The sequence below is a fragment of the Drosophila takahashii genome, chromosome 3L (assembly GCF_030179915.1).
Source record: "Drosophila takahashii strain IR98-3 E-12201 chromosome 3L, DtakHiC1v2, whole genome shotgun sequence".
In the NCBI taxonomy this organism is placed as follows: domain Eukaryota; kingdom Metazoa; phylum Arthropoda; class Insecta; order Diptera; family Drosophilidae; genus Drosophila; species Drosophila takahashii.
In genome coordinates, this window is record NC_091680.1 from 20,798,579 (window position 1) to 20,825,277 (window position 26,699).

At 36.7% G+C, this 26,699-nt stretch overlaps 1 protein-coding gene across 1 annotated transcript in view; it reads right to left on the minus strand.

Annotated features, from left to right (window-relative positions):
* Window positions 1–17,942, minus strand: part of Eip74EF (Ecdysone-induced protein E74) — a 47,868-nt gene extending 29,926 nt beyond the window's left edge. Inside the window, exons 1-4 of the mRNA XM_017148046.3 lie at window positions 17,577–17,942; window positions 13,685–14,289; window positions 11,097–11,372; window positions 10,397–10,892 (exon numbers count right to left, since the gene is read on the minus strand). Of these exons, the coding sequence (XP_017003535.2) occupies window positions 10,397–10,892; window positions 11,097–11,372; window positions 13,685–13,771 (859 nt within the window). The 5' untranslated portion in view covers window positions 13,772–14,289; window positions 17,577–17,942. The remainder of the gene's footprint in view (window positions 1–10,396; window positions 10,893–11,096; window positions 11,373–13,684; window positions 14,290–17,576) is intronic.
* Window positions 17,943–26,699: the final 8,757 nt, after the last annotated feature.

The following is a 26,699-nucleotide window of genomic DNA, read 5'->3' on the forward strand; positions in this document are numbered from 1 at the left end:
TGGCAAAGATAAGGGGTGCTAAAAAGAATTTGCTTTATCGCGAGACGCGGTTATGGTATTTCATTAAAATATCTTTTTACGGAAACGTCAAGGATCATAATAAAATGTGTGCTGTTGGTTTTTTTATAGTTTAGTATGTAACTCAACTCAACTGTCTCTTTAAAATCTCTTTTAATGGTGCCTAAAAGTATGCAGTGTATAAAGAGTGCGGTTTTTTAATAGATCTCGAAACTTAACCTTTTTTGTTGCCTACTTAAATGAGTTTTCATAGGTAATCTACAAACCTTATAATGAAAGATAAATTACAAAACATAACAGCATAAGTCTCAATATCGATATTTTACAATATCGATTCGATAATATCGATTTTTTGATTTAATAACACTAATTAAATATCGACAAATCGCAAATTGGTATAATGTATTTCTTAAAAGCTTGACTAAAGAGTAACCAGAAACGATTTAGTGGCTTTTATTTCCAGAGATCGCTTGCCGAAAGCACCCTGTACAGTGCGAACTAACGCACAATTACCCACAGACACAAAATGCACGCCAAGAGACTCGAACACCAGTGCCACTATATAGACAACTATATATACATATATATGTATACATTGAATGCATTTTATTTGCTTAGGCATATTTTTAATTTGCGAGGAAGGAGAACAAATAATGAGTGCTACACAAAATGGCACACGGAGCGAAAGAGACAGAGAGTGGCTGGCGAACGAGCGAATTGCGAACTGCGAACTGCAAACGAACGAAACGCGAATGCACGAGTACGAGCAATAATAATAGCAACAAAATTTTCCTTTTCTAGGTCTAGGCCAGATGCACAATTACATTCTAAAATATGCACACAGCTGGGTACATATATAAATATATATATATATATATCGCTATATCGCCGGGGAGCTGACGTTTCCAGCTCCGGCTTTTCGCAGCAACAACAGGTAAGAGAACGACAGTACTTGGGATTTAGGGCCCACACTTGACTTCCCCATTGTATCGGTTATACAAGGTACATATTCCCGTTTATACTGGGGGAATCTACAAAGCGATATCCGTGATTATTCATCGACTTGGACTAGTCTCGTTCTCGGTTCCTGCAACCTATAAATATTAATATCTGGTGGCACATACGTATATATATGGCCGGATTATAGATGCACACAATGTAGTCAGACATCCGCCTAATATTTTCTGCACTTTTGCAGTGGCCGCTGGCATTGCTTTTGCTTTTGCTGTTGCTGTTGCAGTTGGTTGTTCTGATGTTGATATGTTGATGTTGTTCTTGTGCACCTCTTACGCATGCAATTTTCGCTTTCGTTTTTCACGTATCTGTTTATTCGTTTTGAAGGACAGGCCCCATGTGTCGATGTGTCTGGGTGTCGATCTGAATACCGAACTGCAACAACCACAAAAACATAATATTTACGCATAGGCCATGTTGTCGCAAAACGAGCACGCAATGGGCCAACATTCCTTATAGGCAGTGCTTTTCAGGGTCTTTAAAATGTATTTTATTAGAAACATAATTACACATTCTTCTGGGAAAACTTTAAAAATAAATTGAAGCTTTGAATTTCTTCGAAATTCCTTTCAATTTCCTTATCATCCAGGAAACCTTTACTGAAGTAGCATGATTTCCTGAGCCTTTCCAGCATACAGCATATTTTTAGATTTTCCTGCTCATAAGTGACTTCAATTCGCCATCACCCAGCCAATTAGTCTTTTGCATTTATGACACACATACGATGCGAGACGGTTTTCCGCTTATTTTCCCCCATTTCCCGACACTCGCTAATTCCCAATCGCACAAGCGAAAAGGAGAGTGGAAAGAGACATGCATATCCGTTGCCACAAATATACGAATATATAGTATATGGTGCTTCGATTCAGATGTGTGTCGGCACGATCAGAAGGCTAGACGCGGCAGTTGACGGATCGTGTCCAAAAGGTGGGGGCGTGGGACTGACAGGAGGAAATAATTAGGGGCAACACGTTGATCAATTGAAGAAGGGGAAGGTGGACGGGGGGCTTATGTCTGAAGGTATCTCAAAATTGCATTCCCTGAAACAACATACGGCATGAAAAGACATCTGAGGATGTAGCACCTACTGAAATCTAATTATTTGTATCCTATAATAGATTTAATTCATACAGCAATTTGAAAAAAAGCTTATGAATTGTTAGCAATAATTTTATGAATTCCGTATTTAATGAGAATAGTCAGCTTTTTTTGATTAGTTACCAAATTATTTAAAAACAGATAATTAGACACAGTAGATGTGATGATATTCAAATTTTTTTTTCAACAGTTTCATTTATGCAGTTTTCTTTAATAAAAGCGTTAGATATTAAAAACATTAGATTAAAAAGTGATGGAATAATGTCAGGAAATGGAATATACTTTTGCGCCAAAATGCGTCTTTTGTATTTTGGTATAATTTGAACTCATTCTAAGTTAAAAGTAGATTTGCTTTTCTTTTCTTTTCGTGATTTATAAAATACGATCATAAATATTACGAAGTAAAGGTTAGTACCTCTAAAGTAAGTAAGTAAATCCCCCAATCGATCATCAATTTTTTTTAGCTGTGCAGCAAACATTCTGTTTGCCAAAGACGGAAAATGGGATATGCAAACAAGAAGCGACAACTCGGATGCCCCATGTTCGTATATACTATATGTCTATATGTATTTATTATAGCGCCGCAGTAGATTCTTTCCTTCTACATTTCGATTGGGTGGGTTGGGGTGGTGTATTGGGTGAACTTAGGAGCGAGGGGTCTTTGGGGTGGTGGGGGGATCAACGAGCATTGCAAAAGGGGAGCAGAGCAGAGCAGAGCAAAACAGAGCTTTCGCACACTGCGAAATGCTTATATGGCATGCTCTCCATACGTATGTCGCTGTGCGTGTGTGCGAGTTTCGCGTGTATTTATATGCGCCGTGTGTGCGTTTGTTTGTTTGTTTGTGTGTATGTACGGCGGGTGCAGCGAACTAATTCAAGGCTGCATACCACACACGCTACGGCAAAAATAAAGCTATCAATGTGTTTGTCGCGCTCTCTCTTTCAGTCTCTCTGTGTTTTTCTTGTTTTTGTGTTTTTTTTTCGCCTGCTCTCTATCTCTATCTCGGTGTCTATCTCTCCCCGGCCGCTCTCTATCTCTCTCACTCTCGCGAATTGCATTTGTGGTTGTGTGCAAGACAAGTTCAGCCGCTAAACATTCAAAGTCGTTGCGATGGGCAAAGCGGGTGGCTTTCTGGGGGGTGGGGCGGATGGGGGGATCGCACCGCAGACTGCGACTGAGAATTTTGTAAGGTTGTATCATCATCAGTTGCTGATGTTGCTGTTGCTGCTGTTGCTGTTGCTGCTGTGATGTTGCTGCTGCTGCTGCTCTTGCCTTTTGTTTTCATTTCTGCTTTTTAACGAGATGCGGGCGGCACACGCTCTAATGCAATCAAAGGCCCAGCGCAAACTGGAACTGAAGCCCAGTTTAGTTCAGGGACGGTTTTAAAAGGGCCTAGGACCGGGGCGACAAGCCAATACTGATAAATAAAATTCAAAACAAAATAATAATCCAATTCTTTATGATACTTAGCCTTGTCTTTTTCCAAATAAAATATATTGACGTTTTCAAAAAAGCTTTAAAAAACACATTTTTAAAGTCTTTTAGTTCTAATAATATTTAAGTTTTCAAACAGGAGTTTCAGAAAGCCTTGAAAATCAATGTTCCATATTTTTACAGAAATGTTAGAACACTTCTTTTAAATTTGTTAGTATAATTACGAGTTTAAAACAAAAGTTTTTTATAATGTTTTAAAATAAATACATTTTTTCAATATAAAAATTCATGTTTCTAAAAATATTTATATGACGTGCTTTCTAATTTTCGATTAAGTTATTTTCATCATTTGTAAGAATTTATAAAAAGTTAAATGGTTATAAATATTTTATTCAGGAACATTCGGAATATTGAATATCTTTCAGCCACTGCTCATTGAACATACAACGCAGAGAAAATGCAAACATATGTACAAATCTCGATTCCCCCATCTTTATCCTATTGCATTATTGTTTTCCTCTCTCCACTCGCGCTTTTCCGATGCGGTTGCTATTGCTGTTGTTTTTGTTGCCGATGAGGTGAAGGTGAAAATTTGTGCAAAACAGCTTGCCGGCCCCTTTCTATGGGTCCCAGTACCAGTCGCAGTCCCAGAGACACAAAAACAGACAATGGCGATGCCGAACTGGTTACATGTTGCCGCTGTGTTAATGGGTTACAGTGCAATTAGGACAGCGAAGGGGAGACAATGAGATGGTAGTGGTGTGTGTGTGTACAATATACTGAATCTATATTGAATCTGATTAATATGTAATGAGAGCGCTGATGTATGCAAAGCAGGAGGAGGAAGTCCTGTGAATAGAGATTGCACGGAATAAACCCAAAGAGGGGAGTTCTTTTTGAATAATGAATCGTAGAGTGAAAAAGCTTACTAAATAGGTAACTTAACACCCAATTATTTCAGCGAAATTTCATTGAAAAGATGCTACACTAAAGTATCAATAAACAAAGGAATAAATAAATTATATTTAAAATTTGCTTGCAAGATAAAAGGCAAAGTTCAGGTTCCTTAAATTTTCCAGCCTCATTCCAAACCGAATTATCTCGAAATATCTCTGGCCGTCCCAAAAACTAATTAAGCGTTTCCATCTGTGACCTCAAAAAGTGCCACTGGTCCATTAATCAATCTGCAACTTGACAAAATGGCGCTCAAAATGACTTCATTGGCAGTACAAAAGAGCACGGAGCCATAATGCTGCTTATATAACGAGGCTAAGGCGAGGCTCCTGCCAAAAAAACGAGAACACGGCAGCAACAACGACATTAGCAGCAGCAACAACTAAACGATATCCGTTAAAACTTGAACTCGGCGGTCAACCTGCAATGCGTACAACAGCAGCAACAACGATCGAACGAATTTAGATAAGTCGCAAAACAAATATATAACGAATAAAAAAAAAATAAAACAAAAAATGAGAAAACCCAAAAGCAACAGTAACAAGAAAGGAAGTTAAATTTGCCAAGTCGGTGCTTAAATACCCTTGCGATTTTAAACCGAAACTTAGATCGTTTCTATTTTTATACAGCTTTCTAAAGTCGGATATTTAATCCCGATTTACTCGTATATAAAATGCTACTTGAAATCATATAAATAAATCTATCTCTGATCAAAAGGATCTTAAAATCCAATGAAATTATTTTAGAATATTTTTTAAAGCTAAAAAGATGTAAATTTTAAATGTAAATTTAAATTTTTTTTAAATTGTATTACAAGGTAATTTGAAAATATAATTTAGAACTAATGAGAAATCAAATGAATATTTTAAAACGTTAGAAATTACAAACTCTAAGCTATACAATCGTAATTTTAAACAAAATTTGACTAACTAATCGATTAATCGATTTTGAATGTCAAAGATGCAAAGATCCTTTGGTGTTAATAAACAACAAACTTTAGATTATAACTAAAATACCCTCTGCAGGCGCATAAAGATGTGAAAACACAAAAGCAACAGTAACAACAAATGCCAAAGCAATCAACAAAATTGCAAAGTGCATTTTGCAGTGGCAACGTTTGGCACTCAGATTTTAAAGGCGGCGAAGGGGGTTGTTTCAGGGGGTTTTGGGGGGTTTTTGAGGGGCCTTTGGGGGTGGCAAGTGGGGGGAGGGGTTGGGAGAGGGGGGTTGTCGCTGGTGACAGTGACGTGCTCGGCCCGGTTCGGTTCGGTTCAGTTCGTTTGCTGGCTGGCAATGGACAAATGAACGCCCCTGACATCGTTAGTTGTTGTTGCCCGTGTTGTGTTGCTGCTGCAATTGTTCGTCGTTGTTGTTGTTGTTGTTGTCGTTGTAATTGTTGTTAGACGCTTAGCTGGCCGGGGCACGCAGAAATCCTGATTTGGTTATAACAACGCACATTTGAAAAGCGAAAAATGAAAAAATAGAAGAAAAAAAGCGGCAACTACAGCAGCATGATTTGAAATTCAAATTGGCAATCCAAATCTAAAGCCGAAAGGCAGCCAAGAAATGCGTGCACTGAGCTATAGCCATGAGCAGTGTCTAAAATGATACATACTCGCATTCGTAGAATAGAAAATGTCAGCCGGAGTAATCAAATAAATAATCTGGCTAAGTGCTGCCAGGGATGGCGACGAGTGACTTTAACCGAAAGTGAAACTGCGAAAAAAACTAAAGCTGTAATTCCAATTGCAATTGCAACTGCAACAGAAAGTGAAACGTGTGATTTCTTTGGGCTGGGAAATTGCAAAGCGAGGGAAATGTTAATGTATTATTTGTAAGCAACATTCATATTTAAAAAATGCATGTTCAAATTTAATTTGAAACTTCGAAATCTCAAAACTTTAATGGCATCTAGACCAACAAATATTTATCCATGAAATTGTTGTATAAAAAGTCACGGAAATAAAGACGAAATTTTACTAGTCTTAACAATATTAAAATAAAATATTAGAAAATTTTTTTCCCCTGATAATCCAAACAATAGTATCAGCATAAAATGCATTTATTTTTATCATCAATTAAAATAAAATATAAAGAAAGAAAATATATTTAAAGACCCAACCAAATTTTGAAAAATGAATACCCAGCGATAATCATTTATTTTGATCCTGACATCAAAACTAACAATTATTCTCTAATTGTGGCCAACAATTGAAACACAAATAGACATGCGAGCCGAACACTTGCAAATGAATTGCTGAAATTATCACCAATCAAATGTACAAAAAAAATCGGTGGCTACCAATCATGCTGTCAATTGAATAGATCCCAGCCAGCGATTTTCCCACAACACCCAGCCCTCGAACTCGAGTGAGCGGACTAACGCAGAAACTAACGCACTTTTCATAACTATTGAAAAAAAAGAACAAAAAGTGCGGCTTGGTCGTGTGGAACCCCTTGACATTAATAGCGAGTCGCAAAGTCTGAAGTCGAAGAGAGGCCCAAGAGATGGCTGCAGGGGATTTGGATGGGGTTCGGTGGGCATTTTCGGGGGGCAAGTGGCAGGGGGCGCCTGTGGCCGCCGCAAAAGAACCTTGGACTAACGCTGAACTCGCTGCAAAGTGAACAATCTTAGCCGTCTACGACGCGTCGGTAGCGTTGACGACCGCTCGCAATGTCAACGGCTCGAGCAGCATTTCAATGACTGCCACTGCCTGCTGCCTGGGTTGCGGATCCGAGTTCCAATCCGAGTCAGAATATCTGATTCTGATTCTCAAACCGAATCAGAATCCGAGTTCGAGTCGGTGGTGGTGTATCCTTGAAATCGAGAGTTCAATGCTTGGGCCGTGCGGCGCTTGAACCCAGCCGTGGCATCCACAAAAAAGGCAGCGACAGGACCTTCTCGTCCTTCTGTTCCTCAAAATAAATTTGTGAATTACTTGACGAAAATAAGGCATTTTGTGCTCACATTTCACATATATTATTTGATACTATTATTATATTGTAAAAATATTATTAATAGGTCACAAATTTCTATCTTAAAATATAAGAAACTAACGATAAAATTTGTTGTGATTTCTGGTCTCTTGAAAATTCTCTTCAACCTCAAAAGTATGCAATGAAATTTGGTGAATTGGAAATCCTTTAGAAGTAAAATGTGAAGTAAACCAGACTTGTGTTGCAATTTTTAGTTTGAATTTATTCCCTGCTTACCACATTTGAAAATTGAATTCAAATAGTAATACGAAAAAATTACAAAATATTGTCTAATAATATAAAATAATTTTTAAAAAATATAGCAAATAATTTACCTAAAAAATATTGTTCATTGCTGTTTTATTTCAATCCCTATATATATCCTTGTGGCACTCCTAGCTTTAAATATTTCTCGCCGTGCACTTAAAAAGTGGGTGGCCGTGGGGCGCAGCACCCAAAATGATAGCGCCTCGTTTTTCGGCCTGAACTTCAACCAAATTGTTCAAGTTCAAGGTTGCCGGAAAGCCCGATTCGAACCCAAAAACCCAGAGCCCACACCCAACCAGTCGGCTCTTTGTCTGCCGCACGCACACACCCGCCCTCTCACACGCACACGCACACGCACAGCAAAATGGCCGACGAACGGTGAAGGAGTGTGGGCAGCCATTTTGTCTGCGTCCCAAAAACACCAATACAGGCGCAGACTTAGGCAGACGGCAGCCTAAATACATACGCATATACAGCAGCGAACATTTCCTACAAACGACCCAACCGCCACCCACACTAACACAGACGGAGCGAGGCAAATATCCTTTTGACCTTGAGCGCACAATTTCCACACGCAAAATTTATTGACCCGACTGTCTGACTTGGCTTCGCCCCATTCGGAAACTTTTGAAAACAAAAACGAGCAGCGAAAAAAGGAGAAAGGCAAGGCCCGACTCCTCGCTGGGTTCTGTCTGGGTTTTGTTTTTTCTTCTCTTATTTTCCTTTTGGTTTTCCTTTTTTTTTTTGCCAAGAAAAGGAAGTAGGTACCCGCAGAAAAGGGCGGAGGCGCCCAAGGACTGTGGGTGGTTTTTCAGTGCGGTTGTGTGTGTGTGTGTGTTTGGCATTCAGACGCTTCCCAGAACCGGGGGCTCCGTCTGCCTTTCGTGTCAATAGACGGTTATTTGTCTGCCTCCTAGAAATCCCCAGCCCCTAGCCTGTGAAATCCCTACCTCTCAGCGGGCGGCATCCCGCCCCTACACACATACTTTTTAGGCAGTACCACCGACGAGACAACAACCCGAGGAGCGTCGACATTTATATTTCAGTCTGAGACTTTGAGTGGTTGAGTGGCTCGGTGGCTTGGTGGCTCGGTGGCTCGGTCGTTAGGCGGTTGACTGTCCTGAGGGGGCCGCGTTGGGCGGTGCTTGGCGGGGAGGACATCCTGTCGGGATTTAATAAACAAGTTACTGGCCTTTTTATTTATTTCTGGCAGTTGTTTGGCTGACAGTTTCGCCGCCGAAAGTAGGGGTTTTAATACAAATTATTCGGCGGCCAGATGGGAAATTCAATTAGTAAAATTCATATTTTCATAATTAGAATTTTCAAAGATTAAAACATCGTTCTTAAATCCTTTAAAACTTTTTTAAATAATCGTATTTTTTGTAGACTATTTAAGTTTTCTTTCCTTCTGCAATGCAAGTTGTGTCCTATTAGTCTACTGTATATGTTTCTTCCAAAATTCAAATTTTTTTAATTTGTTCATTTTTGTATTTAAGGTTTTCAGAAATATTTAAAAACAAATAAAATGTAGATATTTTTGAAAATTCAGCTCTTTGTGATAAGGTTTCCAAGCTTTTTAGCCAATACACAATGCCTCCAAAACTTTGAATGACTTGGCTTTAAGCTTTTATCAATATTTCTAAAACTGTAAAATAAAGAGATGTCAATCTAGCATTTTAATAGATTTTAATAGATAAAATAGTCATGTAAGTAAGAGGATGTATTCCTTTACATAAAACATAAAATTTAAAAGCAAAATTAACCGTTGAAATAACGCTAAATCACGGAAAATATGTTTCGGCTAAGATGTAAGACTACATTTAATTTGAGAAGCATTCGAAAACAACAACAAACATTTGTATTACATTTTAAATCTATTAATTACCGAGTAATTTACTTTACAAATGTATTACTTTTTAGCTATTTTATTATTACTTGTCGAATTTTCAGAATTAATGTAAGATTTTGTAAGCTACCTGTAAAATACATATTGTCTCTCTCTAGATGGCGCCACTAAGCAGAGCACAAGTAAGTATAAAATCCATGTAAAATGATGTAGATGTCGAGTGTAAAAAGTGAAGGTAAAGAGAGTAGAGAGAGAGACCAGACCACAAAAAAATTAGATGCCATCTTTACGAAAGAGGAACAATAGATGGCGCTCTAATTAAACAATTTGAAAAATGTTGAAACTTTTTAGCTTTATGGAAAAGCGAAAAAAGCAAAATAAAAAATATTATTTAAATTAAAAAAAAACGTATGTTTGGCCCAATTTTCAAGAGTCGAATTGAAATTCTTCTAGGCCGTACTGATTCTTCTAGATCCTAGCCTATACTGTTTCCCCACTAAGAAAGTAAGGACTTTAAAACCCTCTACAAGTAGAATACATTTACGCAAAATTAAGCTAGGTAGGCCCAATTGAGTGAATTTCCAAAAAATTCCCCCTTTTAAGCTATTTTCAATGTGCTTAACCAGAATATCCTCTTAAATTTTAATAAAATAATAAATATACGATTTTCTAGGTTTTTATGAATTTTAGTTTTAGAAAATGATCAATTTAAACTTTTTAGAAATATATGATCCCCTTTACTTTCTGTTATTTGGATTTTAAAAAAGAAAATAAAACGTTTGACTCACCGCTGAGTTTGTCCAGTCGTTTCTCGATGTTCAGGCACTTGGACATGAGCTTCTCGACGAGCAGGGGATTGGCGGCGGCGCTGGTGACGAATCGCGGCTCCTCCGCCAGCGGCTGTCCGCCCATGAGGGCGTACTCCAGCTTGGTGGCACAGTCGCCGGCTACTCCGCCGCCGGAACCAGCTCCTCCTCCTCCACCCCCTCCTCCGCCACCGTGGTTGCTATTGTTGTTGTTGCTGTTGTTATTGTTGATCAAATCACCACAGAGAGCGGCAGCTGCAGCGGCAATGGCCGCCGAATTGGAGGAGCCGAAGGCCAGGAGCGCCTGCTGACCACCGGCATCGCCGGAATCACCGGCCAGACTGGCGGCCACCGAATCGACCAATCCCTGGGCACTCAGCTGGGCATTCTCTTTGGCTAACAGATCATCGTTGGCCACCACGGCGGCGGCCACGCTGGCAAAGTCATCGTCGGTGATGACATTGTTGTTGTTCTCCTCCTGGGAAACATTTGATTGCGGCGGGAGGAGCAGGAGTTGTTACAGCGGAGAGGGAGAGAGACGAGAGTAGAAAACAGAGAGGGAAGACAAAACAATGATGAAAAATCCATATATGTAGGAAGGATGTTTTAAAGCAATCAATATGGGTATATGCATTTATGTATATGTGCTTAAACTTCTCTGTTCTGTTCTTGGCGGATGTACATTTTCGACTTTCACCTCGACGGTGGCCAAATCGGACAGCAGGCTCTCGATCTCGAAGTTGCTCTCGGAGAAGCTGCGGAAGAGCTCGTCGGAGGAGTCGCCGGAGCAGAGCGGTTCCACCACCACGTTCACGTTGCGGGCCGCCGCTCCATTCAGTTCGTTTCCGGCGGATCCCACGGATCCAACGCTTTCGACGGTCTGCTGCGGATTGTTCGGATTGCCAGCGGATTGAATCGAGGGGTTCAGATTTTCCGTTCCAGTCACCGTAGAATCATCCTGCAAATGGAGTAGTAAGTAAATAAATGATAAATGGAGGAAATGGATTTGAGGATTTCATTACATCGATGTTTAATAATATTTTTTAAAGATATTTTAAAGCCAATCTTTGTATATTTTTTTTGTCAAACTTCGATTGTAAAATATCATTTTATCATCATTTATTTATTGAACAATGAAGGCGAAAACGTAATTTACAGGGAGAAATAATGCACATTTCAGCGACTTTTGGCTGGAATATACAAGTTTACATAATAACTAGTGTTTACATGTGAATTAGAAAAGAACGAAAATTTTAAGGAGTTGAAGTAGGATAAACACATAGGGAGCAGCTATTCATGTTTGTCAATATTTTTTGGTTTATTTCTTTATTTAATAACATTACGGCTTATGGAGTTTTTGACAAAACCATCTCTATAAGAAAGAGCTTTACATATATTTTATTTATTTAATATATTTTGAAAAGCATTTTATTTATTTAACGTATTTAAAAAGTATAAAAATCTAAATTTTAATTATTAAATAAGAACTTTAACTTTTTTCCCATCTTGTTTTTATTAACCATTTTTTATTAATTAGATATGAGACGTACAATAAGCCCCTTGGATTAAGTAAATGTTTTAATTTTATTCTACATCGAGCTCTCTAAGTTTCATTTTTATACCCTTGTAGAGGGTATTATAATTTTAGTCAGATGTTTGCAACGCAGTGAAGGAGACGTTTCCGACCACATAAAGTATATATATTCTTGATCAGCACCAATAGCCGAGTCTATCTAGCCATGTCCGTCTGTCCGTCTGTCCGTCTGTCCGTTTCTATGCGAACTAGTCTCTCAGTTTTAAAGCTATCGCGATGAAACTTTCCCGAAGGTCTTCTTTCTATTGCAGGTAGTACATATGTCGTAGCGAGCCGGATCGGACCACTATATCTTAAGGCTCCCAAACAAATATAAGAAAATTCATTGTAACTTTGTAGGAAGTAGGCGTTTTGAGTCAAAATCTGCCAAGTGGGCCACCCCTGTTCCGAAGGTCCGATTTTCATCGAACTTTTTTACTTTTCCGGTTCACAACGAAAATATAAGAACTTCATTTGAACGGTTTTGCGAAATTTTGAGTTTTACCGGAGTTATAGGGGTCAAAACATGGCATTTTTGTCACTTTTTCGAAAAAGTTGCTCTCAGTCATTTTTTCATAACTTCCGAACGGTTAGAGATATATGTTAATGATGTTTTCACTAATCGCTCAAGAATTATTATGGCTTTCCATAAAAAAATGTAAAAAAAAATTAAAAATTTTTTTTCTTAAAAATAAGTCAACATTTTTTTTTAGTTTTTATTTTTTTCAGTGTTCTTCACCAGCTATAGAGTTTAAAACCATTTGAAAATGAAGTTTGATTCATTACGAAAAAGATCAAAAAAAAAAAAAGAGTGGCCCGGCCAAAGGTTTTTCGCAATATCGATTTGAAGAAGGGCGCACAGCGGTTTCCCATACAAAAACGGCTTGCTCGTGAAAATTGGCTGGTCAACACATGCCGTAGCGAGCGTAGCGTCAGCTGTCAATGGGGGACTTTTTGCCGTTTTGTATGGGAAACCGCTGTGCGCCCTTCTTCAAATCGATATTGCGAAAAACCTTTGGCCGGGCCACTCTTTTTTTTTTTTTGATCTTTTTCGTAATGAATCAAACTTCATTTTCAAATGGTTTTAAATTCTATAGCTGGTGAAGAACACTGAAAAAAATAAAAACTAAAAAAAAATGTTGATTTATTTTTAAGAAAAAAAATTTTTAATTTTTTTTTACATTTTTTTATGGAAAGCCATAATAATTCTTGAGCGATTAGTGAAAACATCATAAAGATATCTCTAACCGTTCCGAAGTTATGAATTAATGACTGATTGCAACTTTTTCGAAAAAGTGACAAAAATGCCATGTTTTGACCCCTATAACTCCGGTAAAACTCAAAATTTCGCAAAACCGTTCAAATGAAGTTCTTATATTTTCGTTGTAAACCGGAAAAGTAAAAAAGTTCGATGAAAATCGGACCTTCGGAACAGGGGTGGCCCACTTGGCAGATTTTGACTCTTTGATTCTTGACTACTTAAAAACAAAATTGAAATAAATCGAAACGCTGAATCTGGAATCCCTGGAACTGCACCGAGTGAGTATTCTTTTATCTACAAGGGTATATAAGCTTCGGCTGGCCGAAGGTAGCTTCCTTTCTTGTTATAATGTGGATTAATTTTAAGTTCCCGGATAAAATAGTCCACTATTGTGTGGAAAGTAAGTGTTCATCCCCAGGACCAGTGAAATACTTACGGCTATGCATGTTGCCAAGTCTAGACCACCAACAAGACGACCATCGTTATCCGGACACCAGAGCAGTGCATCGTCGATAAATGGCATCGCTGATAGGGCAAAGCCTGCACTGCAAATACTGTTAACTGCCAGCGTGTAGCCGTTTCCTGAATACCCCTGCCAGTCGCGAAAGTTCTGATCAATCTTGATGCCACCCAGGTCCAGGGTTCTCCTCGCGTCTCAAACCAGGAAAGTGTTTACTTGTTTCGCCGCCGAAACACTCCTCTCTTCCAATTGGTTATTTGTATACCTATCACACTTGGTATAAAATTTGGACTTCTGTTCGTTTCACAAGTTTTTCATAAGATTTGCGTGGAAATTTTGTTGTAGGCACTTTGTATGAGACGGTTTTGGTTTGGTTCTTTAAAATTTGTATAGAGTCGGCTTTAGTCTTGTTTGCTTCTGGACGTAAGATCGCACAAAAAGTAAAGACAAAAAACGTTCCTTGTCGATGTGTATAAGTTGGTCGTCTTTCAACGCACTTAAAATTGTAAAGATTTAAAACTCCCCTCGTGTTGTATATGTAAAATTTTAAATTTAATATTATTTTGGCTTTGTTTTGGAGTCTGAAAGAGAAGAAATGTGTGATTGGTTAAATAAGGGTAGTGATATGTTTTCGAATCAATTAATTTATAAATATAATTATATAAAAAACTATGTTAAATTTAAATTTAACTAATAGAATAAATAAATACAATTATACTACAATATTTTAGATTAGTTTACTAATTATATATAATTATATATTTTCTTGTAACATCCCACCTTTCCACCTATCATCCTATCTAAAATCGAGGCTTTTTAATTGCTTTGGCAACGTGAATACTTTCTTGGGGAAATTCCAGACCATCTGAATTTGCATCTGCATCCCAACAATGCCGCATCATTGGGCATCCATTAAAATATTTACATTTATACATAGCCGATCCGCGGGCAAAATATATAGAGGCGTTCGCCAGAGCAAAAGGCAAGAAGAGGATGAAAATATAGAAAGTCGTCTCGTTGCATTGTTTCAATTTTTGCCTTGTGGCTTCCGGTTATAACTAATTTTCCTCTGAATCAAAGTTTTTCTCCCCGCTCGCCTTTTGCCTTTATTTCGTTATTTTTCTTTTTTGTTTTTTTGTTTGTGTTTAAAGTTCAATAACATTAGAAATTGCGAATTACAACATAAAAGCAAGAGCGGAAAGAAAACTCGGCGATCGGGGCAAGCTGCATCCACAGAGGGAGAAAGACGTGCAGCACAAATTTTGTGGCAAACTAAAACTGAAAACTGCGCGCAAAAATACAAAAAAAAGAAAGACAAAAACGAAAATAGAAGCAAAGCTGGAAAAATGCTTTTTACATAACATGTTACTGAACTGCAGGCACACCGCAACACCAACAAAATGCAGCAGCAACAAGTTTTGCACTCGCCAAATTCATTACAAGTGAAAGTCCAAAAACAACAGCAACATCAGCTGCATTTGCAACACCAATAGCAACAACATCTGCAACAATAACAAAAACAACATGCATTCACAGCGCAAAAAGTTCGTTAACATTGAACTACGAAGCAAACGAGGCGGAATACGAAGAGAAAAATGCGCATAGAAAAAATAAAACTGCAGCAAACTTGAAAGCACTCACAGGCAACAACAACAACTAAAGCAGCTTTAAGTGCAAGCGTTAGGTAAAAAAAAATATTATAAAATAGCAGATTAAGGAAAACAACATCTTTAACTTATATATCAGAGGGTATATAAGAAAAACAAAACTGATAAACTTAATTTAATAATTCCATGTAAGGAACAACTCACTGTAAAAGCCTAACTCTTCTAATAAGTCACCTGATTTTATTAAAATTATAATCGACCCTACTAACTACTAACTAAATAATATTAACCTATTATTATGCTTCTCAAAATGCAATATTAAATTCAAAAAACAAATTTTTTTTAAGTTTCATACTTTTAGTTTTATAAAAAAACATCAGATTTTCTCAGCATTAAATTTCAATTAAACTTCATAAAACAAAAATTTCACTCCATTTTGATTTTCTTAAAATATTTATATTAATGTTACAATGCTACTTTGAAAAGAATTTATTTACTAGTCACACAGCTAGAAAAAAGTATTCAAGTTAAAGTCCTATAATGGTAATTTTTAATGAAAGAATATAGATTGTCAGTTAAAATTTCCGTTAGTGAAGTCTAAGAAAGACATATCTAATGATTATAAACTTACAAAAATTTAACAATAAGTCAAACAACGATACAAAATTATAACAGTGATATAGAAAAGGGTAGCGGGATCATTATTAGAAGAAGAAACATCACGAAAAACCAAAAAAAACTGCGGCAATATAAGCAATAGAAACGGCAACAAAAGCAGCAACATCAATTGCCGCAGTCCAACAGCAGCGACATGCAGCACAGACATTACAACATTGCGCTGCCTGGCACCCGCGTCATCATCATTTCTCTTTTTCTCTCCCTATCGCTACTTTTCTTTCGGCCTCTTCGGGTTTTCCACAGCTAAGCTGTTGCCTTTGCTTTTGCTGTTGCTATTGCTATTATGATGCGCATGCGCGGCGGAAAACTCGTTTTTCATTATTCAATACAAGCGATTCAAGCCGCTGCAACTATTTCACTTTCCAGCCAAACTGCAAGTTCAGGCGAAAAAAGCGAAAGAAAACTCGAAAGAGCTTGGCAACAAAAACAAAATCGAGAAGCACGAAAGGAAAAGCCAATGGAAAACCTCCAGCCGCAGCTTCAACTTCAGCTGGCGCCAAGTTTGCCATTTGCCCGTTTACTGTTCGCCGTTCCCCGCGGGCTGAATTATAATTAGACATTTGGCCCGAGCTGCTCAACATTTATGCAAAATATTGGTTGGCTTGCCTGGCGAATAATCACACAGAGCCACAGTGCGTATACGCAATCTCTGATTAGCGCGGCAATCGGCAGCCCAGATTGCATAGAAAAGCGGCTGGCATGTGTACTTAGCCGAGAATCTACACTGTGCAGCCCGCAGTCACTTCCTGGTTTCCCCGAGTGCGAGTGGCTGGCAATGAGAATTCCCGATTTGGGTGCGGCCTATCGACGATCACCGATCACCGATCTCCGATTGACCGGTGAGCGGTAAGCGGTATGCGGTAAGCGGTACTCGGCACTCTGTATCCAGAACTCGTACTCCCAGTCATCGGGTGATCGAGAGCTCTCCACCTCTCCGGGGTTCTTTTCGCGAAAGTTGAAAGCTTTCCAGTTTTCCCTGCGAGTGGTGACCTTAACGCCTCTGAGTAGGCACACTTGACAATGCTTATTGGAATTTGGATTCGGAAGTCAAGACATTGAATTTATAATACCGTAAACTACTTTAATTTAATTTAAAATACATAAAAGCAATCTAGTACACATAATTGTAATTTCTAAAATTTAATATGTTTAGTTAGACATTTACAAACGAATTTTAAAAAATCACTTTAATTCATCTTTTATCTGTACTTTTTTATAGAATCGAAATGTTTAAAATTACTTAATTATTAAGCATGTAACAAATATGAAATGTACATTAATAACAATTTTTAATTGTGTATTAATAAATGGTCGTGAAAATAAAACAACGAAAACAAAAAGTTTTCTTAGGTCCCATTATTAAAATATACAATCTTTTAACTCAGATCATAACAGTCTATGAATTTATTTAATTTTTTCTCTTTTATTGCAAGTAAAAATAAGTAGTTTTCAAAATGAATATTTAAAAGTGGTTTCTATTTTAATTTTTTAACTATTTTAAAATGTATTCTAATGTAAGATGTTAGAAAAACATTAAATAGTTGTGGAATAAGATAAGTCTCCAGACCACATTCAATACTCACCTTTCGCTTTTATTTTTGTTGTCGTTGTTTGTTGACGATCCTCAACGTTGCTGAATGTCGTTAACTTATTTACTTATTTTTTGTAAATGGTTTCGTTGGTGTAAATATATAAATTTTGATTGTTTTTGCTGTTTGTATAACTTTTGTATATTCAACTACGTATTAATTTGTAAGTTAATATTTTAATTATTAACCGTAAGGCAGTGTAAAGTTGTCAAAAAGTTGTTGTTTTCTTTCTTGTGTCGATTCACTTGTTGCACATTTACCGATGCGCCACTTGATGTTATTGTATTTGCTTTGCCGCGCACTCGGGCGCATTTTATTTAGTTTACTTTTTAATATATTGATATTTTTCGCTTGAATTTGTCACAGATTAACGGAGGAGTTCGGGGAAGCTGTCTCTGAATTAGCCGACGATTTTATCTTACAGCGAATGCGATAGATGTATAGAGTTTTATTGCCATTAGCATCGATATCGATGGCATTGACCAAATTTGCATCAGTTCCCAGTTTGCTGCTTTTGGCACGCATTTATGGTGTTTGAAGGTGCGCTGGGGCATTTGTGGGCGGGGGGCGGTGGGCGGGGCCCCGAAGACAAGTGGATCCCGAGGAAGTGAAGTGGCTCCCAATCCCAATGTCGCCCTATGTCGGCTTGCTGTGCGGCCTCTGCAAGTAGAACCAAAGAAGAAACCACACGGCGAGAAGCCAATCAATAAATATGAAATAAACACAAATTCGCTGCATAAGTTTGAATTGTTTAAAAAAAAAACGCGCGAGACATTGACAAACCGGTTGACGACAGTCCGAGGCAGAGGCCAAGATAACTCAGCTGCGGGTGTTCCCATTAGCTTATTCAATTTTTTTGGCGGGAGATTATTAAATTTGAATCTTGTTTTATTTACATTTGCTTAAAAATATCTTTTGTTTATTTTATTATTGTACTGATTAAGTTTCTACGCATAACTGTGGGTGCAAAATATTTATAATATTATAAATACAAAAAAAAAAAAAAAAAATTAAATAAATAAAACTAAAAATATGTATAAAAAATATGGATTATTTTCTTTTATATCTTTTCTGTGCTTTTCTATTGAAGGAAATATTACCATTGGCCATTATGTGTGTTGCCCATACTTAAAACATTATGTTCCCCATTACATTTTAATTTTTTAAAATCATTATTCTTGGCTTACAAAATCCTCCAAAATTATCCAAGTAATAATTTTTCTCATTATGAGTGATCTTTTCTAGAACACCCCACCCTCCAACCGCCCATTTCTGCATAGAATTCGATCAACACTTTGAAGAGAAGACAAAAAGAAACACCATAAAGCTCTTGACGCCTGCAAATTATGGAGGAGCTTTTGCTATATAGACTATATAGTAAAGCTATGCAAAATGCGTTAGCTGCAGAGAATGGCAGACAGAGAGGGGAGTATATACAGATAGAGACAGGTGGCAAGGAAGAGAAGCAGATACGTAGAGAAACTGAGGAGCGCGAAGTGCGCCGGCTTCTTTGACTTTGTCTATTTCTATTTACTGCGTAAATATGTGTGTGTTGTTGTTGCTATTGCGCTTAGCTTTTTGCATTGTGGCTGTGTTAGTGTGCGTTTAGTTTCTAAGCGATTCCGAATGTGTGTGTGAGTGGTGACCTTCTCACACTGTCATGGCTACGTATAAAATAATATAAAAATAAAAGCTTTTGGCTTTATAATTTGTATGCAGCTCTCAATGCGTGTCGTCGTGTGCCTTTGTGTGTGTGCGTGAAGAACATAAGCGAGTCGTGCTTAGAAAAGCAACAACAAGAAAAAACTATAGACAATGGCAACAACAACCACACGGCTTTTCATTGAACAAAATATTATTAACGTTCCGCTCAAGATCGCTGTTTTTGCCAGCTTTTTATTGTTGTAGCTTGCGGATAGTTGAAAAAAACAGTCTCACAAAAGTTAGCCACATTTGACGTATTTTTATTATTTTCTGTTTTTTTGCCACTCGACTCGAGATACTTCCGATTTGGCGAAAAAAGCTTGCGTTTTTCTATGCTTTGGTGACAAGCTTGAAATTGAAAAAACATTAATTTAGTTAGCTTCGTGCTTAATTAGTTTATTTCTGGATAACAATTTCAAGGTCAACGTAAATATTATGCATTTTAGTTTTAAGCTTTTAAAAATATTTTGGCAAATCTTCTTTCTATTTATTAGAATTTTTTACTTTCTTTATACAATTAAGAATCCTTTTTGCACACTATTATATTTTCCCTGATCAATAAATTTAATAGATAATATTAGTCATTTATTTATTAGTCACAATTTGTGAAACAATTTAGCAAGTGGGCAAATTTTAACCTTAGTTTTGTGCTTTACTTTTTGTTTTCGTTTTCTGTTGTAACCACAAATGCTATTGTTTTTGCTGTTTTTTTTTCTTGTGACCTTGTTTCCTGCTTCTTCTTCTTTTGCTGCCGTTTTTTTTTTAGTTTTTGTTGCTATTCCGATTCAAGTTTAAGGTCGTCGCTTTGGGGGTCTAGACGGTAGACGATAGACCGTAGTCTGTAGTCTGTAGACAGTCGCTAATGCCGCACTAATGGCCAAGCTGTAGGGTGCTTGTTGTTGCTTTTACAGGTAGCACCCCCCTTTGGCCAAGGGCGTAACGAACGTTGTTGTAATCGAGTCTCCCTCTCTGTCTTACCAATGTATTTATGTACGGCTTTTTTTTAACCATAAATTCGGTTTAGTTGTACGGTCCACGTATGTGGAAAGAAAAACATTCAATTGGTTAATGCACCTCATTATGTGTGACTAATTTGCATTGGGGGAAACACTACACCTACTAAAAAGGGGAACAAAATTAACTAAATCGGTCAGGGAGACTTAGAAATAAGTTCACTCGACTTTAGTTCGAATCAATCACAAGAAAAATTGATTAAATTAAAAATATTTCAATACCTAAATTAGTAAGCAAAGCAAAGGGAATTTTCCACATTTAATTGTCACATGAAAACCCTTAGAATCACTTTTAAACCTCAAAAACGCCACCACATTGCGCATACGCCCTGGTGTCCCACTGAAACATTTAATTCATAAAGGTTTGTTAATTGATTGGGCATTGTTTTTTGGAGCGTATATGCCCTCAAAAAGCAATTACCAAATTATTATCATCATTATCGTTATGGACGAGAATTCATTGGCATCTGGCGCACGCGGCGTATGCGCTATATTTCTTTTAGCTGCCGTCGCTGACGGCTTCATTGTTACAGCAGAACTCAAAGCATAAGGTTAACCATGGGAAACCAGCGACCTTGGGTCACTATTATAAAACCTATACCCGAATTCTTGACGGCTAACAAACAACAAGAAGAAGCCAAATTTAACCAACAAAGAGGCAACAACACAAAATGAATTCTAATTAAATTAACAAAATAAGCATAAACAACAGCAGCAGAAAAAATGTTAAATGGAAAAATTATACTGCCACTGCCATAAAAAGTGCGATCAAGAAATAGCAGACACACGAGACACGGCCATTATGCATAATGGATAATGGAGATGGCGAAGGAAAAGTTGAGTCAGGTCCCCGAGAGCTGTCGTCTGATATATTTGTCCCACTCACTGATCCCATTGTTCTATGCTGGCCTCTACAAAACCGTAAATGCAGTGGAAAACCCACAAGAGATTTGTATACTAAAAAAAATAATAGTTCTACTGTAATGCGGGTAAAATGTTTTTTAAACATGTATCTAATAATAATTACACTATGCAGCATCAAAAATTAACCTCGATGAATGCTATATTTTTGGATTCGTTACGAATTCCCAAGTTAAACTGCGTTTTCCAAAGAGTTCCCCGACGCAAGGATTCTTAGCAAAAGGACCTCAAAGTTAAAAAAATGCTGAAATTGACCAACTTTGCTGAGCTCTCAGAGGCAAATGGATGCATGGCTTGGTTCGAAGTTAAAGTTTTTTAAAAGATACACCCTTTATCTTTCAAACCCCATACATAAAATAATTTTAGGATTTTTTTAAGGCAGAAATAAATTCCAAAAAACATAGTCAAAAAACTGAAAAACATACAGCTGCGGTCAAAATAGTAGTAGTGTTGCCGCCTTGTGTTTTTAAAAGTTTGATGTTGTAATTTTTTCTTATCCAATTAGTCTAATAGTAAAATTATAATCAATACAATATTACCAGGAAAAGATCAATTACAACAACAAACTTTTAAATACACAGGGCGGCAACACTACTACCATCTTGACCGCAGCTGTATACTTTTATGTTTTTTGACTATGTTTTCCAGAATTTGTTTCTGCCTTAAAAAAAATCTTAAAAATTTTTTAAGTATGGGGTTTAAAAGATAAACGGTGTATCTTTTAAAAAACTTTAACATCGAATCAAACCATGCATCCATTTGCCTCTGAGAGCTCCGCAAAGTTGGCCAATTTCAGCATTTTTCGAACTTTGAGGTCCTTTTGCTAAGAATCCTTGCGTCGGGGAACTTTTTGGAAAACGCAGTTTAACTTGGGAATTCGTAACGAATCCAAAAATATATCATCCATCGTGGTAAATTTAAAAAGCACTAAAAATGCTGCACAGTGTTATATGACCAAAAAAAATCTGAATTTACGTATGAAAGAAAAACCTATTCGAGTATTTTAAGCACAGATATTATAAATTATGAATTTATCATTCAGAAAACAATATAAAATTCAAGAAAATTTGATTTAAAATTTTTTTTTATTTTTTATATGCTACATTGTTATTAACAACCCACTTTAATTACTTAATTGAACCAATTATGTTGTGTTTAATGGTCAATAGTTTTCTGTTCCTCTGCCAAATATTTATCCTACGCCCCAGAAAGTGCATTGAAATATTAAAATAGAAGAACAAGAAGTCGCGCACTACCAAGCAAAGCCAAAAAAAAAAAACAGAAACAAAAGCAAGGGGCATATCTTACTACGAAAATTAATGTGTGTCTGTATGTCTGTCTGTCTGTCTGTCTCAACGTGCCCCAGCAAAGTGCATGTGTGTGCGAGTGTGTTTGTGAATAAAATACGCAACCTTCAAAAAAATCTAACAAAGCAAACTTGTTCAATAGTCATATGCGTATCAGGAAGTCAACATTTCAAGGATTGACTCATTGAAAAAGTCGAATGCGACGGCAACAAAAACAAGTTAGTCGCTGTTGCACGCACACAGCTGCAATTGCTCTCTCACACACACTAGCCGAGAAGCAAAATAAAGCGCGCCCGGCAAAATGCAATGCAAAATGCAGCAACAACAATTTATTTACAGTAAAGCACACACACATACACGGACACTGTGCAAATCTGTGAGATCACTTGCAATTGCATTTTGCTCTTTTTTCCTCTCTGAATGAAGCTTTTTTCTCTTACCTCTCTTTCTTTAGCACTTGCTCTTTCGTTTTAATTCTCTTTCATTTAATACTCTTTTTTTTCATTGCTCGCTCTGATTTCATTCAAATTGTTTAACGCAAAAGTGCAAATACCGCAAAACGGTGGGAGAGTTTGCTTGTTTATGTTATTGCTGCTGTTTTTGTTGTTGTTACTCCAGCCGCAAATTTTACTTTTCATTGTGCGAAATTACTCACAAGAAACATATTACAATTTGTGAGGTAATTTCTGGCTGCAAAAGGGCAGGGAACTGCAAATTGGCGGGCAAATATGAAAATCGGAATTTCCACAAGTCAAAATACATACTCCAATTTGGAAAAAAAATATAAAATAACATATTATGCATTTTGACTTTTTAGTTCAATTTAAGAACTTAAACCATTGTTAAAATTACATTCTGTTTAAATTTTTGCATTTGTTAACGATTTTAAAATGTTTTTTTTTTGCATTTTATTGTTAGTTAGGTTTTTTAATCTAAGGCATTTTACAAAACTATTTGGAACTGCCTAATCGTAAAGATAATTATAAGTTTTATGTTTAAACCAAAGAAAAGTTTTGTAAATTTTACATTTTTATAATTTCGTTATTTTTAGTACATTTTTAATTTTCTCCAGTACCAATACAGTTTTATAATATTTGTATTTTTATTCAAAAAATAAACAAATAACAAGTTTTTTATTCACTAAAATGTACAGATATTTATGTACAATGTATTTAAATACAAAATGAAGTACATTTCATTTCCAGTTTTATTGTAAGCCGTTTAATTAAGATTTTTAATTCTTTGAAAGCCAAGGTAAACAAAATAGGTAGAACTTTAAAAATTCCCAAAAAGATTCGTGCTTTGCATTCACAATTGGGTCAAAACAATAAGTGTTGAAGTAGTTTGTCTTGTTAATTTGTATTCCCTTAAAACACAACAAAATAATCAGTAAAACACAAGCAGAAAAACTTGAAAAATTTCTTAAAAACCGCTCGTGGCCACTGATTTTCCAGTACATTTACACGAGTAGGCTAAATCCTTCGGCTTTTAAGCCCATCCCTGACCTCAGTAAGGCGTTCAAAAGCCCCAAAAGCGACGAGAAACCTTCACTCTCTGTCGGCAGGTTCATTGCTCAGATTCAAGGCACTAACCTGGCCAAAAACGCCACTACTACACTTCTGTCAATAACGATTAACTCCTTCACATATAAAAGCAAAAAAAGTAAAGCGAAACAAAAATATGGAAGAGCAAAACAAAAACCCAAAAAGCTTTTCAGGCTTCAGACTTCAATTGAAATTCGCGTCGTTGTCGATTCGATCGCACTGGAAGGTCGTTGCATTAAAGAGTTTAATGACCAAGGAAACTTTTGCCGAAATATGAAACAAAAGCGGGGCCGCAGCAACAACAACTAGGCGCTGCTGCGTAAACTGCAGCGGGCAGCGACGCCGGCCGAGGCAGCGGCAACGGAGGCAGCAGCGCCCACAACTTACTTACACTCCTTTCATGGCAACAACACTTGGGAAAGGTCAACGAACAACATTGCCTCGTCGGTCAAAAGCAGAGTTCACACGAACAGAGAGAGACGGCGAGAGTGGGAGAGAGATGGAGTGAGAGAGCGAGCGAGAGAGGGATAGATGCAGAGGAAAAAATTTTAATTCATCACGATTTAAATAGGTTTAAATAGGTTTGCAAAATTGTTACTTAAATTGTTCTTTTTAACTTTAACTATAATTCCAGTGGGGCACTATAAATTCATGGAAAATTTTATTATTACTTAATTTTGACCTAAAGAATTCGCGTTTGATGTTCAACAAAACTAACTGTTTTACTTTAGTTGATTAAAGAATGTAATATTGATTACAAATAGTCGTAATATCTTTCAGTGTATGGGGAGTAAGAGGGCAATACGCTGATGAATTTTTGTTTTGCTTTTGCTTTCGCATCGAGTGGAGTGAAATGAGTGAATAAGAGAGCGGGCAAACGAGTGAGATGGAGATCGGGAGTTGCTCCAAAAAAATATTGCCAGCCCCTCCCCCCGCCCAAAAAAATCATGATTCACCACAATTAATAATTTATTAATTGTTAGTCACATTAGAGCTATTTTCACGCCACCAAACGTAACCAGGCAGCGACGCCCACGCCAGCTGAGATGCCGCGTCGCGACGTCACCGTTTGCATTCATTCACTTTTTCAGCCGAGAGATCAACGCACTTTGTGTTGATCCCACGAAACAATTTGCCGTTTAATGCACCCAAAAAAAATAAAATAACGCAAAAATCAAGAGCAGCAACAACAAGGCGAATTCAAACTGCTACAAGAAATGCAGCAATACGAAAATGATTTCGTTTTATTTAGTAACTTTTATGGGGAATTTCACTTTTGATTTTAAAACACCTAAAAAATACAAAATTGGGAAATTCTTCTGACTCAGCTATTCATTAATTGCATTATATTTGCACTTCATTTACCCTGCAGTAAATAATTATAACAAATACAAAACGTTTATAACTGAAATTCTGTTACATTAAGTTACATTAAGCTGATTATCTAAAAATGAAAAAGTAAGTCGACATTTCTACATATATCATGGTCAGCTGTTTATATAAAATTTAAACTAAATTTAATTAAAAATCTAATTAAACAGCAAATAAAATTTGTTAAATATTGTTCTTAGACGTGGTAAGTACTTTTTTTATATTTTACCTAGTGGTAGTTTCACTTCAATTTAAAACTTTAATTAAGTAATAAGTAATTTAATTAATTTAAGTAAAATACAAAACAATTCTATTCGTTATTTACATAAAATAATACAATTTGTAAACCAGCTAAAGCTCTACATATTTTTCCGACAGGCCAATTTTAATGTTATTATGATCATAAAATATAATTATTGTTGGTAACAAATACTACAATCGTTTTTGCTCCCCATTTTCGATTTTGATCGATTCGATAAGTAAGTGAAATAAAATTAAAACCGCAGTTCCACTTGCATTTTGCCGCAACACAAACTGCTGGCGTCAGCAGCGACGCCGACCGCGCTGCGGCTGCGGTGCAGCGACTGCAGCCCAAGCAAGTTTTGTCACTGATAGCGAAAAACGAAATAAATAAAAATAAGATACGAGCACAAAGCCAACGAAAGTTGGCCGCTAAGACATTGAAAATATTTCGTTGCCGTTGCCGAAAAAGACCAAAATACGAAACATAAAACAAACAAAAAATTTAGGTAAAATTCGAAAAAATGCCTAACATGCACTCAAAATAAAATTAACCCTAAAGTCAAGGAAATCGCCCTACTTTTGTCTTCAAGACAAGCTAGCCCTAAATTTTAGGGTCACATTTTTCTATATTTTTGATTTTTTTTGACGTCATATTTCTAAATTTTAGGGTAATTTTACTAAATTTAAGGGCAAAAATTTCTAAAAAGTAGGAAATTTTCCTAAAAAATAAAAATTAAAAACAAAACAAAAAAACATGTTCAATCATGATTTTTTTTGTATATACGTTTATATTATGTACTCCTCCCTATGTACATATGCAGGCGTTGTGTGTCTTGTATATTGTGAATGTTAAAGGTTATGTATTTATTATTATGTATTTGCACTTGGACTTGCACCAAAGCCAAATGTGGTTGTAAATGTGGACTACGGGACTGCGGGGGAATGGGGGAATGTATAAATTATGATTAGTTAATATTTTATCTTCATGAAAAAAACTTACAATTTTTACTTGTC